Source organism: Nothobranchius furzeri, chromosome 18, assembly GCF_043380555.1.
Source record: "Nothobranchius furzeri strain GRZ-AD chromosome 18, NfurGRZ-RIMD1, whole genome shotgun sequence".
Taxonomy (NCBI): Eukaryota; Metazoa; Chordata; class Actinopteri; order Cyprinodontiformes; family Nothobranchiidae; genus Nothobranchius; species Nothobranchius furzeri.
Genome location: NC_091758.1, coordinates 14145201 through 14158889, shown reverse-complemented (window position 1 = coordinate 14158889; position 13689 = coordinate 14145201). Strand labels below are relative to the sequence as shown.

The following is a 13689-nucleotide window of genomic DNA, read 5'->3' as shown; positions in this document are numbered from 1 at the left end:
AGGGGAGATACACGTGAAGTATCAGACAGTTAAATCCAACATGGTTAAGGAGACGCCTCGTCGGTCCTAGCCCAGAATCAACATCTGACCAGGCCTTTGTTCAGCCACAGAGCCTCCATGTTTAGGACAACTTCCTTCGTCTGAGAGCTCTCCAAATCAGAATCTCCCCTCCTCCAACAAACAGAGAGAGAGAGAGAGAGAGAGAGAGAGAGAGAAGAGAGAGAGAGAGAGGGGAGAGAGAGAGAGAGAGAGAGAGAGAGAGAGGGGAGAGAGAGAGAGAGAGAGAGAGAGAGAGAGAGAGAGAGGGGGGGGGGGGGAGAGGGGGGGGGGGAGAGAGAGAGAGAGAGAGAGAGAGAGGTCTGCAGGAGGAGCTGAAACAATAGACCAATCAGCATCACAGAAACCACCAGGAAGGCTTGGAAAAGTTTCTGTCCGTTTCATTCCTGTAGAGAGGACTGACCAAAGAAAAGCTGAAACTACAGGAAGAAATGAGCATCTGACTGAAATATTTCAGATCCATGTCATTTCAACACTCAGTTCTTCAAGTAAGTTAAAAAACAGAACCCAGGTGTGTGTATTTGTGTTGGGGGGGGGGGGGGGGGGCTCTATGGTCTCCTAAATGGCACAGAGAAGATCAAACAAAAGGTAACCCTTTGTATCCCTCAACAAACCCGAGTGAACACAGAAAGTGGTAGATGTTCTTTTCTGCGAGTGTTGTTGAACTTCTTTGGGATTGTTTTGATGGAAACTAAATCAGGGGTGGTTCTTAACCCTCCCACTGTCCTAATGGGTGTGACCCCGCGGGGAAAGTTGACCATTGAGCAGGGTTGATGGTTTATTCCTTTGGTTTATGTGGCAGGGGTGAGGAGTGAGCACCACCTCACCCCTGCCATGTGGACCCAAGGGATGAACCATCAATCCTGCTCAACGGTCAACTTTCCTCGCGGGGTCACACCCATTAGGACAGTGGGAGGGTTAAGATAACAACTGTAGATCTTGATCTGGTACAAGGAGAAAACGGTCCTACCAGATCGCCTGACCAAGCGAAGGTTGAGGAGGGGGGATGAGGGGAGAGAACGGGTGAAGCCCTCCAGCTTCCTGGCATCGGACTCGTCTGGGCTGATGCCAGTACCACCTGTTGGAAAGAAAGTGAAGGAACAGATGCATTATAATAAAAAACACAGCTGTCACCATGGAGGTACATGTGATACTGACCATTGCTGGTAATCTTCCGTCCTTTACCTCCCAATAGCATCTTCAGACTGTTTCGGAACATGGCCTTGAACAGCGGCGGATACTTCCTGTAGACAAACCCAAAATGACTCATCAGCTCTTCTGACAGGTGACTGATTAGGTCCAACTCAGTCTGACATCTCTGTAATGCAGTTTTTCCCACAGGATGAGTTCTTTTAACTGCCACCTGAGAGATTGTGTACTTCCTGTTTACCACTGACACCACTTCCTGTTTTAATATGTGCCCACTGTTTCCCCTACATAAGCTCAGGCGTGGCGCTGTGCCGCGCATGGCCATCAGGACATGGGTGTATTAACACCCACCATTTTCTGATGAGGAGGATAAACACCAACACCTTTGGAGGTGGTGGACGCCCTGAGTGGAGAGCGGTGGTGGCGGTTCACCGTTGGGATGTGATAAGCGCGGGTCCACTCCGTTGTGAATTAGTTTTGACCCAGTGGAGCTCCCGGCTCGTGTCAAGTTGGGCTATCTTATAATGGGCCATTCCCATCTGTACCGGGTCGGCCCGGGCCGGGTAGCGTAGGTTGTTTACGTATCTGGGTGGCCTGGTATTTTTCCGGGCCAACCAAGGCTCATTCTCAGCCCTCTTCTCGAGGGGGTCTGCTTCAGGCCGACCAGGGCCAACACACCCACTGCTGACAGCAAATTCACACCTTCCATTAGAGCAAGCCTCTGATTGGTGGGTAGAATCAGCCCACATGGGCTTAAGACAAGGATGTGTGGAATCAACCGGGCCAGGCTGGGGCCGACTGGGGCTACCCGGCCCGGGCCGACCCAGTACAGATGGGAATGGCCCAATAGGTTCCCAGGTAGGGCCTATGAGGAGCCTCCCTTGAGGTGCTTTAAGTGTCAGGGCTTTGGTCATGTGGCCGGAGTCTGTGTGGAGGGGGTGAGGTGTTGGCGGTGTGGGGGATTGGGGTGACCATGAGGGCAAGCTTTGTGATCTTCCGCTCCGCTGTTGTAACTGTGGTGGGGCTCATCAGGCAGCTTATAGAGGACGTGTGTCTTACAGGACAGCAGTGGAGGTGGAAAAGTATCCGGCAGAGTGTGGCTTCTACGCTGAGGCGGTGCGTTGTGAGGGGGTTCAGGGTGGTGGTGCATCGGGGCCTTGTGCTGGGTCCCAGTCAACTGGTGGTGGTAGTGAGGGATAAGAGACAGTTCCTGGCACTTCTAGTGGAGGCATTGTGGAGGGTGAAGCATGTGGCTTGTGGGTTCGTGTGCTTGTTGTGTATGATGGGTTGTGCAGACTCGGTGGTGGTTGCTGTGGCAGCAATTCGCTTTTCAGGTGTCCAGCCTGCCTACCTCATAGAAGAAGAAGTTGTGTGTTTATCTATCCAACGGAGGGCGGAACCAGGATCCAGCTGGGGAAATTCCCAGTGGCCCGATTTGAGGTTGGTGTTTTTTTCAGGCCAGTGTTACTCTGTAGATCACCTGCTGCTAACCCTAACCCAACAAGCTTCTGCTCCTAGAAACACGTTCTAGCCAGACTGTTATTTAGGACTCCCTCAGCTGACATCACTTGGTTTGGCAAGAAAAAAACACATTTTTCTCACAAAAATGACTCTAAAAGCCTAGATAATTTATGTATGGGTAAAAAAAAAAAACGTTTAAAACCAATTTCCACTATGTGTCTCTAAACATTGGTTCATGGGAGTCTCTAACTTGCAATTTGTTCTTTAAACTCTCAGATGCTTTTTTGATTAACATGTTAGCTCCAGTTTTATCAATTCAATTCTTTTTCCGGAGAATTTCACTCTGAGAGGAGAGGAGAGTCCTGCACCCCCCACCCCAGTCGTGTTTGTGTTAGGAACTTTTCTCATGTGGGTCAACAAAAGTCACATCCAGCATGGCAGCAAGTCATGGAGCCAAACCAAGGAAAGGAGGTGTGATAATAGCAGGAGGAGCTGAAAAAGGTAAAAACACAACATGAAGGTTCCCCATGCATGGGCGTCGCACCCGTGGGGGATGTGGGGGTTTCAACACCCACACTTTTCCAGCCGTTTAGCTCACCTCCACACCAGTCTGGTTTCTCTACGTCACACTCACTCTGTTTGCCTCATCTCCTTCTTCCCCTCCCTCTCCTGTTTCTCCTTGAAACCTGACATCGGCTGTCGGGTTTAAGGAGAGCAGGAGAGGGAGGGAGGGAAGAGCTCGACTGAATTCATAATTTTACATCTTGACATTAGCTGTACAAACTCTGAGTTTGATAAAGTGACGAACAACAATTTGCAGAGGTTTATAACAGGCGCGGCGCCAGGTTTTCATTTTTGGGTGGGCCACGGTAATTTTGGGTGGACCTTAAAGAGCAAGTCACCCCCAAAAAAACTTTTTTTGCTGATAAACTAAATAAACGAGTGTCTAATCGTGCTGCAGACATATGTAGTCAATAATTTGGCACTTCAGTGCATCTTAGTTCAAATTTAAATATTCTGCCTAAAACTGGCAGCGTTGTGCTGTTGTCAGGTAAAAACTCTGCACTGTATTTTAATTTAAATCTAAGAGGTATGCTATGATGTAAACTGGTACATTATGATGTCACAATGCTGTCGTGAGCCTGTGTGTGTGTGTGTGTGTATTTGTTAGCAGCTCCACCTTCTCGGTCTGCCAGGCAACAGCATTTGTTGCATTTTCAAACATGAAGTGGGAGTGGAGTTAGACTCTGATAGGGGTTGACTTGCTCTTTAATAAGCAGTGACTTAGTGAAGCAGGCAGGTCGCGCTAGAAAATTTCGTTTAAAAAGATGTCATAAATGTTTTCCCTCGTCATTTTTATTTCTAAAATATGAAGTAAAAACTCACAATTAAATTTCCATGCAGAAGCTAACGCAGGAAATTGGTGTACGATCTCAGCTCTAAAGCCGATGTTCATCCACATACGTCACAGGTCACATGATCAGGAAGAACATCCATGTGTTAGGACAGCGGTTCCCAAACTTATTTAGCCACGCACCCCCTTCTATGTCCCGACCATGTCGACGCCCCCCCCCCCCCAGCCCCCACATCAGGGCATGGCTATATATATATATCAATATCAGACGTCAAGCTAAACAGTCACTCGACAGACGGTTAAAAAAATGTGATCGACCTTTTTCCGGAGTCACTGGCTGGAGCGGACCCGACTTTAATATGTCATCCCAAAATAGAAGCTAATATCTTAATTTGACCGTGAATGAAAAATGTTGTTAAAGTTTTTATCACAGAGGAGGCAGCGCTCATTTCTGCCTTCAGTCTGACGGCGCGCCGGAGTTTGCGCAGCGTGCACGCTTATTGAATCTGTGTGTGTGTGTGTGTGTGTGTGTGTGTGTGTGTGTGTGTGTGTGTGTGCGCGCGCGCGCGCGGCACAGCTCCATGAGCCGCTCCAGTCACCGCGTCTCGTTAATGGCGCTATTCAAACCAATGTTGTAAAATTACTCCTGCCCAGCCCAGATGTGCTCACTTGTGCACCCGTGAGCCGTGGTTCCGCTGGACCTCTGACAGACGCACTCTGAACTTCAGATCTTCAGCGCGCTGCTAATAGCCTGAATGGGAACCATTTCCTGATTTATTTTGTTACATCCACAATGTTCTGTGTGTGAGGTTTACAACGTCAGAACACCTGCATGAGACAGGGTGTTAATTACAGTCTGCCAGAATGACTCACCACCTTCAGATTCCTCCAACACCATTAAAAATGATCAAATACGGAACATATCGACGTGCGCAGGCCAGAGTGCTGAAGCTCGGCGCATTGTTATTATGAAGCTAGGGCACATGTGGAAGACACACACACGCGCGCACGCACAAAAATATACTTGTTTTCAATTACGTTTATTGGGCCCACTTACTTTTTCTTAGGCCCACCCACAAATGAGTTTCTGGCTACGCTAATGGTGACATATGACAGACTTCTCTGAGCTCCGCAGCCATTACACTTTTCACCTCGCGCACCCCCTAGCGGCAGCCCGCGCACCCCCAGGGGTGCGTGCACCACACTTAGGAAATCCATGTGTTAGGAGATCATTTTGGGCCGCTGCTGTAAAAAAAGTGAGGCACGAACCGGAAAAGCTTCTGCCGATCACAATTCAACAACGGACTATGAAAGAACGGATAACGATCAAAACGCGCGGATTCTTCCTGATTAAGAGGTGAGTCTCCGCTTTGTTTTGGTTGTTTTGGCATCTACATCATCCTAGCGCACAACATTCTGTGACTCTTAAAAAAACTGTGAAAACTGAAAAACGCTGGCAGCGACGGGCTTCACTGATCAGGAAACGGCTGGCAGTGAATGAGTTAACATAGTTCTGGGAGAACATGATTATGATTTATGGATTTTTGTAGTCTGACGTTTGCCAAGGAGGACTGTTGACTAAAGCTTCAGAAAAAGACCATAGTATCAACCAACAGCTCTTCCTGTTGACATTCAGCAACAACATCATGGAATGAATGAGTTGTTTTTATGAAGCCAACTCATTCATTCATTCAAGTCATCTTTTATGCCAATTAATTTTAGGCGTAACAAACTTTGCTCAAATAAAAATGATCAACAACAACTCGGGTTATTGCCGATCACCCAGCCTGATAGTGATCTGTTGCTCCGTTGCAGTAGGATCATTAGTTTGGTTCAATTAAATTGGACTTTCAGTGCAGCAGATTAGGAAGGACTTACCCACACAAAGAGTGCATAGCCTATAGCAGGGCTGGTCAGTTCTGGCCTGGAGGCCCAGTATCCACCATATTTTGGTTTTAGTATTTTAACTCAGCTTCAACACACCTGGTTTCAATCAGCAGGTGATTAATGGGCCATTCCCATCTGTACCGGGTCGGCCCGGGCCGGGTAGCCCCAGTCGGCCCCAGCCTGGCCTGGTTGATTCCACACATCCTTGCCTTAATCCCATGTGGGCTGATTCTACCCACCAATCAGAGGCTTGCTCTAATGGAAGGTGTGAATTTGCTGTCAGCAGTGGGTGTGTTGGCCCTGGTCGGCCTGAAGCAGACCCCCTCGAGAAGAGGGCTGAGAATGAGCCTTGGTTGGCCCGGAAAAATACCAGGCCACCCAGATATGTAAACAACCTACGCTACCCGGCCCGGGCCGACCTGGTATAGATGGGAATGACCCATAACAGGCTTCTGCAGAGCCTGATGAGCTGCTGCACTGGTGATTCAACCACTGAATCAAGTGTGTTGGAGAAGATTAACCACTCAAAAGTGCTGATACCGGCCCTCCAGGCCCGTGATTGAATAACCCTGATCTAAAGGCTCAAAACCATTATTTTCCCTTCAAGTCTCAAGAAAGTTCAAGCACATTTAAAAAAAAATCAAAGCACCTCTTAAAACCTTTCGAACAGGAAAAACGGAGGCAAGAATTCTATGGTGTCAGAATTCTGCCATATCTCGTGCACACGTATTGTCCACATTGCGCGTGGAAGTTAGAACCTCCACGAGTGAAGATATACATGGCGAGGAGGTCATTTGTACACTGAGAGGGAGCAAACTGTGTCTGTGAGCACACAAGGATGTGCACAAGTGACAAACCTGCGTGCGCGCGTTGGCCAACGAGCACACAGCAGAGGAAAACATGCGTGCGGCAGCCTCACTGCACGTGTGGCAGCCTTTCTGCGCGCTCGGTTTCTGATTCTGCTCGCTCAGCTGTTGGGAGTTTTGGCACTCTGGAGGCGTGCAAGAATTAAAGTGCCAGAAATTGAGCACTTGAACTTTCAATTTGAGAGCAGAATTTCATATCAAGAGACCAACTTTTTAATTTCAGAAGAAGATTTTATATTATTGCTCTCAAAACTTGTAATGCTTGCGCTCAAAATGTCTGCTCTCTTTCAAATTCACTCTGTTCTCCTTCAAATCTTTGTTTCTGCGCTCAGATTTAACCTTCTTACACTTGTCTTCTCACGTGACAACTTTTTCTCTGCACGGATCAAAACTCCTCCCACAAATCTGTCCCCTGCTATCTGCTCTCGCTCAAAACTTAGAAGTACAATCTCCTAGCAACCGCTCAGCCAATAGAAAGACTTGTGGGACTGGGCAGGAACAAACCTCTTAGGGGTGCGCTCGTTTTGATGCTCTGTGGATTTTCCTGTGTGGCTGCCACATCTGCGCACTAACAGCCTGGCTAATACCCGCCCTGATCTGGAGCGGGAGTTTCACCTGCACCTGCAAAATGGACCAGAACCAACAAGACGCTCTAGTAAGTTATTTTTCAAGTCTACTAGCTACAGTTTATTCCAAAAAATTGTTTTGTTATGCTACTTTTTACGACTCCTCGCATTTAATATTGCAACAGGGGCACAGCTAGGTGGATTAGGGTCGTACATGGAATAAAATGTCCTGTGTTTCATCCAGGAGCTGGGCTCGAGTTCAGGGGCGGCGTTAGGCCCGGCTACTTGGGCTGAAGCCCCGGATCTTTCATGAAAAGCCCCGGATCTAAATCGCGGAAGTAACATGCAATACCAAAGTCCAACAGAGAGGGCGCAGCTGGCAGTAGTTTGTATACAGCCTGCCTGAGCCTCCACCACTGAAGAAGAAGCCCTTCAGCAGCCGGCTACTTCTACACTCTGCCTGAAACGCATGAGTGAAGATGGACATAAGGACGTTTTTAGACCAAAAGTACCGCGACAGAACCCCAGCTTTGACGAGACTGGTGCTGACTCAGGTTTGTGAGTCTTCTTTGAAAATATTTGTGGTGCTGCTGGTTTGCCTAAAGTTAGCTTACTATCAGGTAAAGTTGTTGGAGAAAGAAAGGGAATATTTACTATCTCTCACTAAACACTAACAGGAACAATACTCTGCCCTGAAAATGCTTAATATGTAGCTTCAGATTAAAAATTATGTGGTACAAGACATATATGATGTTGACTAGTGCGTGTCACGTGTGTGTCCGCGCGCGTGTGTGTGCGCGTGCGTGCGTTAAGCCCCGGATCTTCTTCAGTCCTAAATCCGCCCCTGCTCGAGTTATGAGGGGCTAGATATCTGTCAGGGAAAGATCCAGTTGGATAAGTGAATGAAAAAGGATTGTTTTAACCAGCGCAGTAATTCTTATCTGCCAGCAGTCTGTCTGCTTTAGATGAGAATAAACCATGTAAGTTAATGGGAGGTAGTAGCATTTTGCGTGCAAAACTGTGTAAAATTACTAAATTATGATACCAGTTATTCCTGTTTAGCTCAATAATCATGTTGACTGCAAATGAAAAGTAAGAAGTAACACATTTGCAGGAGCCAATTTAGACAGTTGACAAATTTTCACTTAGGGTGGAATATCCCTTTAAATCAAACTTCAAACATGCACGTAAGCAATATACAGAATATTTTAATTACATTTCATGTTAATCATTATTGTTTACTTAACACTGATTGTTGGTCACTGATTTTAAAAATGTCTTTAATAGATTTCATGTCCATTGTGTGATAAAGAATTTACTCAGGAGTCTATACAACTGCATGCCAGCTTTTGTGGTGAAGAGGAAGAGGACAGGTGCATGTCTTTACCCATGCACGTTGTACACAACATGTTATGAGAGTTTGTTTCCACATCTGAACAGCATCATACTGGATGTGGATGACTCTTCCAAGCACTTAGCTGGTTTGAATTTTTACAAACATTTGTGTTAATGTGTAGGTTTTAAAATAAATAATAATAAACACAACATTGTTGTCAATAGCTTATCAGATATCCTGAAGTTCCTACAAGAAAGAGTGGACAACACTAAAACATTTAACATTAATGTGACAAGGGACGACATTTACCAGAGAGGTCTGAAACAGCGGGCCAGACAGAAGCAGGCTTCCCCAAAAACCAGCTAAGTGTTTCCTTTATTGGAGAACAAGGCACTGATGAAGGAGCACTACGCCGAGAGTTCCTAACCGGTATGTATTCCTTGCTAATGTCAACATACCAACTTTGAATATAGTTGAAAATGGCAAACTGTCTTTTTTTTCCAATAGAAATGATGCGAGGCCTTGAGCTGAACTTATTTGAAGGATTTAGTAAGAGCTGAACCTGACATATTCTAACACATCTCACAGTGACATGAGCTCAGAGTTGCTGTATATTTGTTTTAGTTTTTTAATGAGACGCCACCTGGTTGTTCAGCTCTGAAGCTCGGTCCTGCTCTGAAACCTGTTGATGCAGATAGCTTTGGTTTGCTGTTAGATAATTACAACATCTGTTTTGCAGCTGTTGTGAAAGAACACCAAAACATAAAACCAGGAGGCAATAGAAGCATTTGTGAGGTAAAACTAGCCCCCGGCCCATTGTGTTGTGTCAGCAGAGGTCATCAGGGTCAGGGTCACTACAGCCTCTGTATGTCTTCAGTCAGGGCTCTGACTAATACCTGAGTAGGGTCAAAAGTAGGCAACACTAACCAGTGTTCTGTGTTTGCATGTGTGTTCTGACTATGCCATGCAATCTGAGATTTATCAGCTTGTAAAAACTGGTAAATAAAAAAACTACTAATCAGCATATATGACGTCACAGCAGAAACTCCTCTCCCCGCGCAGCTGCTACTGACCATGTGACCAGAATCATTGGGTGTTTCTCCAAGTTTAATGCTCCTTCTGTCGTCCTAGAGCAGGGTGTCAAACTCAAACTCACACGGGGCCGAAATGAAACTCTGGGACGAAGTCGCGGGCCAAACTTAATTTTTTTTTTTAAGTGACGGCAAATTTGCACATTTTCTTTATCAACATAAATGCAATTTAGAACTTTTTTATGTGGAAACAAACTTATTTTTGCATTAACACTGAATGTGCAATAACCAAATTACACACGAGCAAGTCGGTTTTAAACAAACGCATCAGTGGTATTCATTACTTGTGGTATATTCAGCATTTTTAAAATCTATTCAGGATTTATGTTTTCTTGTTTATTCATTTTTCTTATTTTTTATTCTTTTTTCTCCTGTAATACGTGTCATCGCTGCTGTGACATCTAGCTTTCCCCACTGAGGAACAATAAAGGGATTTTCTATTCTATTCATCTATCTGCAGCCTTTCCACTTCCTGTTTACTGTAGGTTAAATCTTTTCTCACGGGCCAACAACAAAATAAAAATATCATTTTATCTTAAATGAAAATGCAACATCTCACCTGTTAACTTTCATGTTTTGGGGCAGAAAAAGAGCATAAAACCAACATATTTAAAGCTCAGTTTGCTCCACTGGTTTACTGTGATGCTCACCGGAGGAAAAATAAAAACTACAGCAGCCACAGAGCCGTGCTGGTTTGAGCGTGTCGCTGCCCACTGGAGTTATATCAGCTCTGTCTGGAAGTGAGTTGGAAAACTTTCTCTTTCAGTCGTGAACACATTACTGAGCGGTTAAAATCTCCGTTTCTGGGCTTCAACGTCGGCAAATAGCTGAGTGAACTCGGCACTGAGTGAGAGGAGTGTTTAGTTTGTCCGAGACAGCAGACACTGGAAAAACCACAAAGGAGGGGGAGCTTCGGCTCCGCCTAACGTCGCAAAGCATCATGGGAAATGTAGTCTTTGCAGTAAAATCGGCCAGCGGGTCATTTGTAATATATTTTTGATATTTGTCTCGTGGGCCACATAAAAATGCTCCACGGGGCTTGAATCTGACACATGTGTCCTAGAATAAAGTGCAGTCGCTGAACTCAAGACATCTGTCACGTGCGTGTCTGGCTTGATGATGTAAATTTGTTGAGACTTGCAGTTGTAGTCCTCAACATGCTTTCACACAAAACCTAAAGTCATTTTATCCCATGTTGAAAATCAGCGTGTTCTTGGCATCAAATGTGTTTTTAAAATTCACAGAAATCACACATAAAGTCTGTGGGATCAGGACGTAACTCATATCCTGTCAGAGACTCCTGTTCCTTTTTTGGCCAGTAGGGACCCATGGAGCTGAAGTAGATGGGCGTGGCTTAGGCTCGCTTTTGGGTTCAAACTAAATAACAAACCAGGCCAAACATTTCATTTCTGTTGTCAGTAAAAAAATAAGTAACAATTATAATTTCACACGTTAAAACACACTTAAATGCAGGAAATGACATCTACTTCATCCATTCTGTCACCCCAACCCGCATTTTTATGAGCCTCACACTGCTGAACACGACTGATCAGCTGTTCTGTGTGGCTTTACAGATTCTGCTGCAGAGGCACTTCAACATGTAGTTTGATCCAGCATGACAAAAAACCAAAATCTGAAGAATGTTAGCATCTTCACACCTGGCTCATGCTGAATCTGGTGATGCTAGTGCTCCTATTAGAGTTATTATTTAGAGATTACCCAACTGTTGTTGATGATCAGACGCTGCGGGTGAAATCTGAGTCACGAAGAAAGCTGATGTAACTGCAGTCTGATCTGTAGGAACCATGAAACCACAAAGCTGAGGAGATGTGGGAACCGTAGTTAGCCCGAAGCCAGGAAACGTGACTCAGAGACCTACGTGTTGTTGCAAGAATCTCTTTATCTCTGTAAAACACACACACACACGCACACACACACACACACACACACACACACACACACACACACACACACACACACACACACACACACACACACCATCTGCTTGACTGACCTCCTTGTTTTAAGCATGCCAACTAATACTTTTTTTTTTTACTTTAGCCATCATTACTTATTTCATTTAGTCCATTCTGTTGGTTTTGCTTTTACTTGTGTCATTTAAATCTGTTGCTGTGGTTTTGATTAAAGATGGTTTGAATCTGTTGATTTTATTTTCTCGGCATAAATCATGGCCAGCAAAGACTCCAACATTAATCACCAGAAGGTCCCGATCCATCATCTAGTTTGATTTGGTCTAACGTCTGATGATGTTCTCCTGACACCTGACTATGTCCTAAAATGGGTACTGTACAGGGGTTCTGTGCTAATCTGGGACCCTGGTTGTGTTAGCTGTGTTCATGCTGAAGAAAAAGACCATTACTGTACGGATCATTAATCAGTTGCGATCTAAATACTCCATCATGTAACATAGAGAGGGAGAGGTGCCACATCCAGGTGAGGGGTCCTGGAGCTAAAGCGTACCGCTGCACTGAGTGGAGCAGACATCATGCAAATTCTATTCAAATAAGCAACCTGCTCCACCTGTTCCTGACAGTCTGGAGTTTCATCAGAACCTCACAGAGACCCAGATGCTCTCATTGGTGGGTAAGCATGCTAAAACACCACCAAACTAGTCCGGGCCAAAGATATGCATGAGGTGACCTCACCTGCTTCATGTGAGAGAGAAGAAAATGGCGTGGGCTGTTTACGATCCAGAGATGCCAGGATGTATTTGGTCCTGGATCAGAAACAAACAGCTGCACTCTGACCGAATGAACCCTGAGCATTCATGAAGGTAACCACAGCTAGCCTCTGTGTTTCTGTTATGTAGAAAACAGCTCAGGCTGAAGCTGGGTCCGTGTGAGGAGAGGAGGGGGTTCCACAGGAAGCTGCTGGTGGGACAGATGCAGGTGATTCAGGTGGTTGTACTGGCAGAATATCACACACACACACACACACATACACACACACACACACACACATTGACTTCCATTCATTGTAGTGACTCCACTGTGCCTAACCCATACGTTAACAAATGAGGTTCTATTCCTAACCCTAACCTAAACTAACCTAAACCAAAAGTTCATTCACACCAGCCTTTATGTGCTGAGCATAGCGTGGACCAGCAGCATGTCCCCACAAAGTAAAAATGTCCACACGTCACAAGTTAAAGTTTCAATGTGTCCACTTACCCCCCCCCCCCCCCACACACACACACACACACACACACACAGTGTGTCTGGCCTGTGGGGGCCTGGCCTGTGATTTATTTAGTTGAACCAATCATGCAGGATGACTCATCTAATTAAACTAGTGAATGATAGGTTGAGGTTTCTTGGTGGGAGGGGTGCATGCAGGGGGGGAGGGGAGTATAATCAGACCAGGGTTGGCCCATCCATGAACAACACGGGGAAGCGGATTAATATGGATTACATCCATCTGTACCACTGCTATCAAGGAAAAAAAACAGCATAGAAATAAACGCTCTTTGTTAGCGGGCCGTAAACAGAACCAGCCAAAGTCCCAACAAGAGCTCAGATCCACCGGCTGGCTTCAGGACACATCCGTGTGGGGTGCCATTGTTGAGGTTAACAATGGAAGAGGAGACAACCTGGACTGTGGTCTGTCCATCAGGAAGTTTTAACCCCAGTTGTACATGAGATCCAGTCCAACAGCAGTTGGTTCACTAGTAAATGGCCTGCTTTTGATACAGCGCCTTCTAGAGTCCTGGTACCCCCCAAGGCACTTTACAACACAACCAGTCACACGCACACACACACACACACACACACAAACACACACTCATACCCTGATGTGGATGAGCAACAATATAGGCACAGCTGCCCTGGGGCGCATTGACAGAGGCGAGGCTGCCGAGTGCCACCAGCAGGCAAGGGGGGTTAAAAGGAACACAGGTTACTAA

At 45.8% G+C, this 13689-nt stretch overlaps 1 protein-coding gene across 4 annotated transcripts in view; it reads right to left on the bottom strand.

Moving 5' to 3' along the window:
* LOC107391813 (protein TANC2) overlaps window positions 1–13689 on the bottom strand; it is a 192166-nt gene that overhangs the window by 175080 nt on the left and 3397 nt on the right. The window contains exons 1-4 of one of the 4 annotated variants that reach the window (XM_070546986.1): window positions 11647–11668; window positions 11492–11561; window positions 1216–1301; window positions 1028–1135 (exon numbers count right to left, since the gene is read on the bottom strand). In XM_070546986.1, coding sequence (XP_070403087.1) covers window positions 1028–1135; window positions 1216–1276 — 169 coding nt within the window. In that variant the 5' untranslated portion in view covers window positions 1277–1301; window positions 11492–11561; window positions 11647–11668. Of the gene's footprint in view, window positions 1–1027; window positions 1136–1215; window positions 1302–7278; window positions 7398–11491; window positions 11716–13689 lie in introns of those variants that run through there. The other 3 variants (XM_070546984.1, XM_070546987.1, XM_070546985.1) reach the window with 3 other exon arrangements.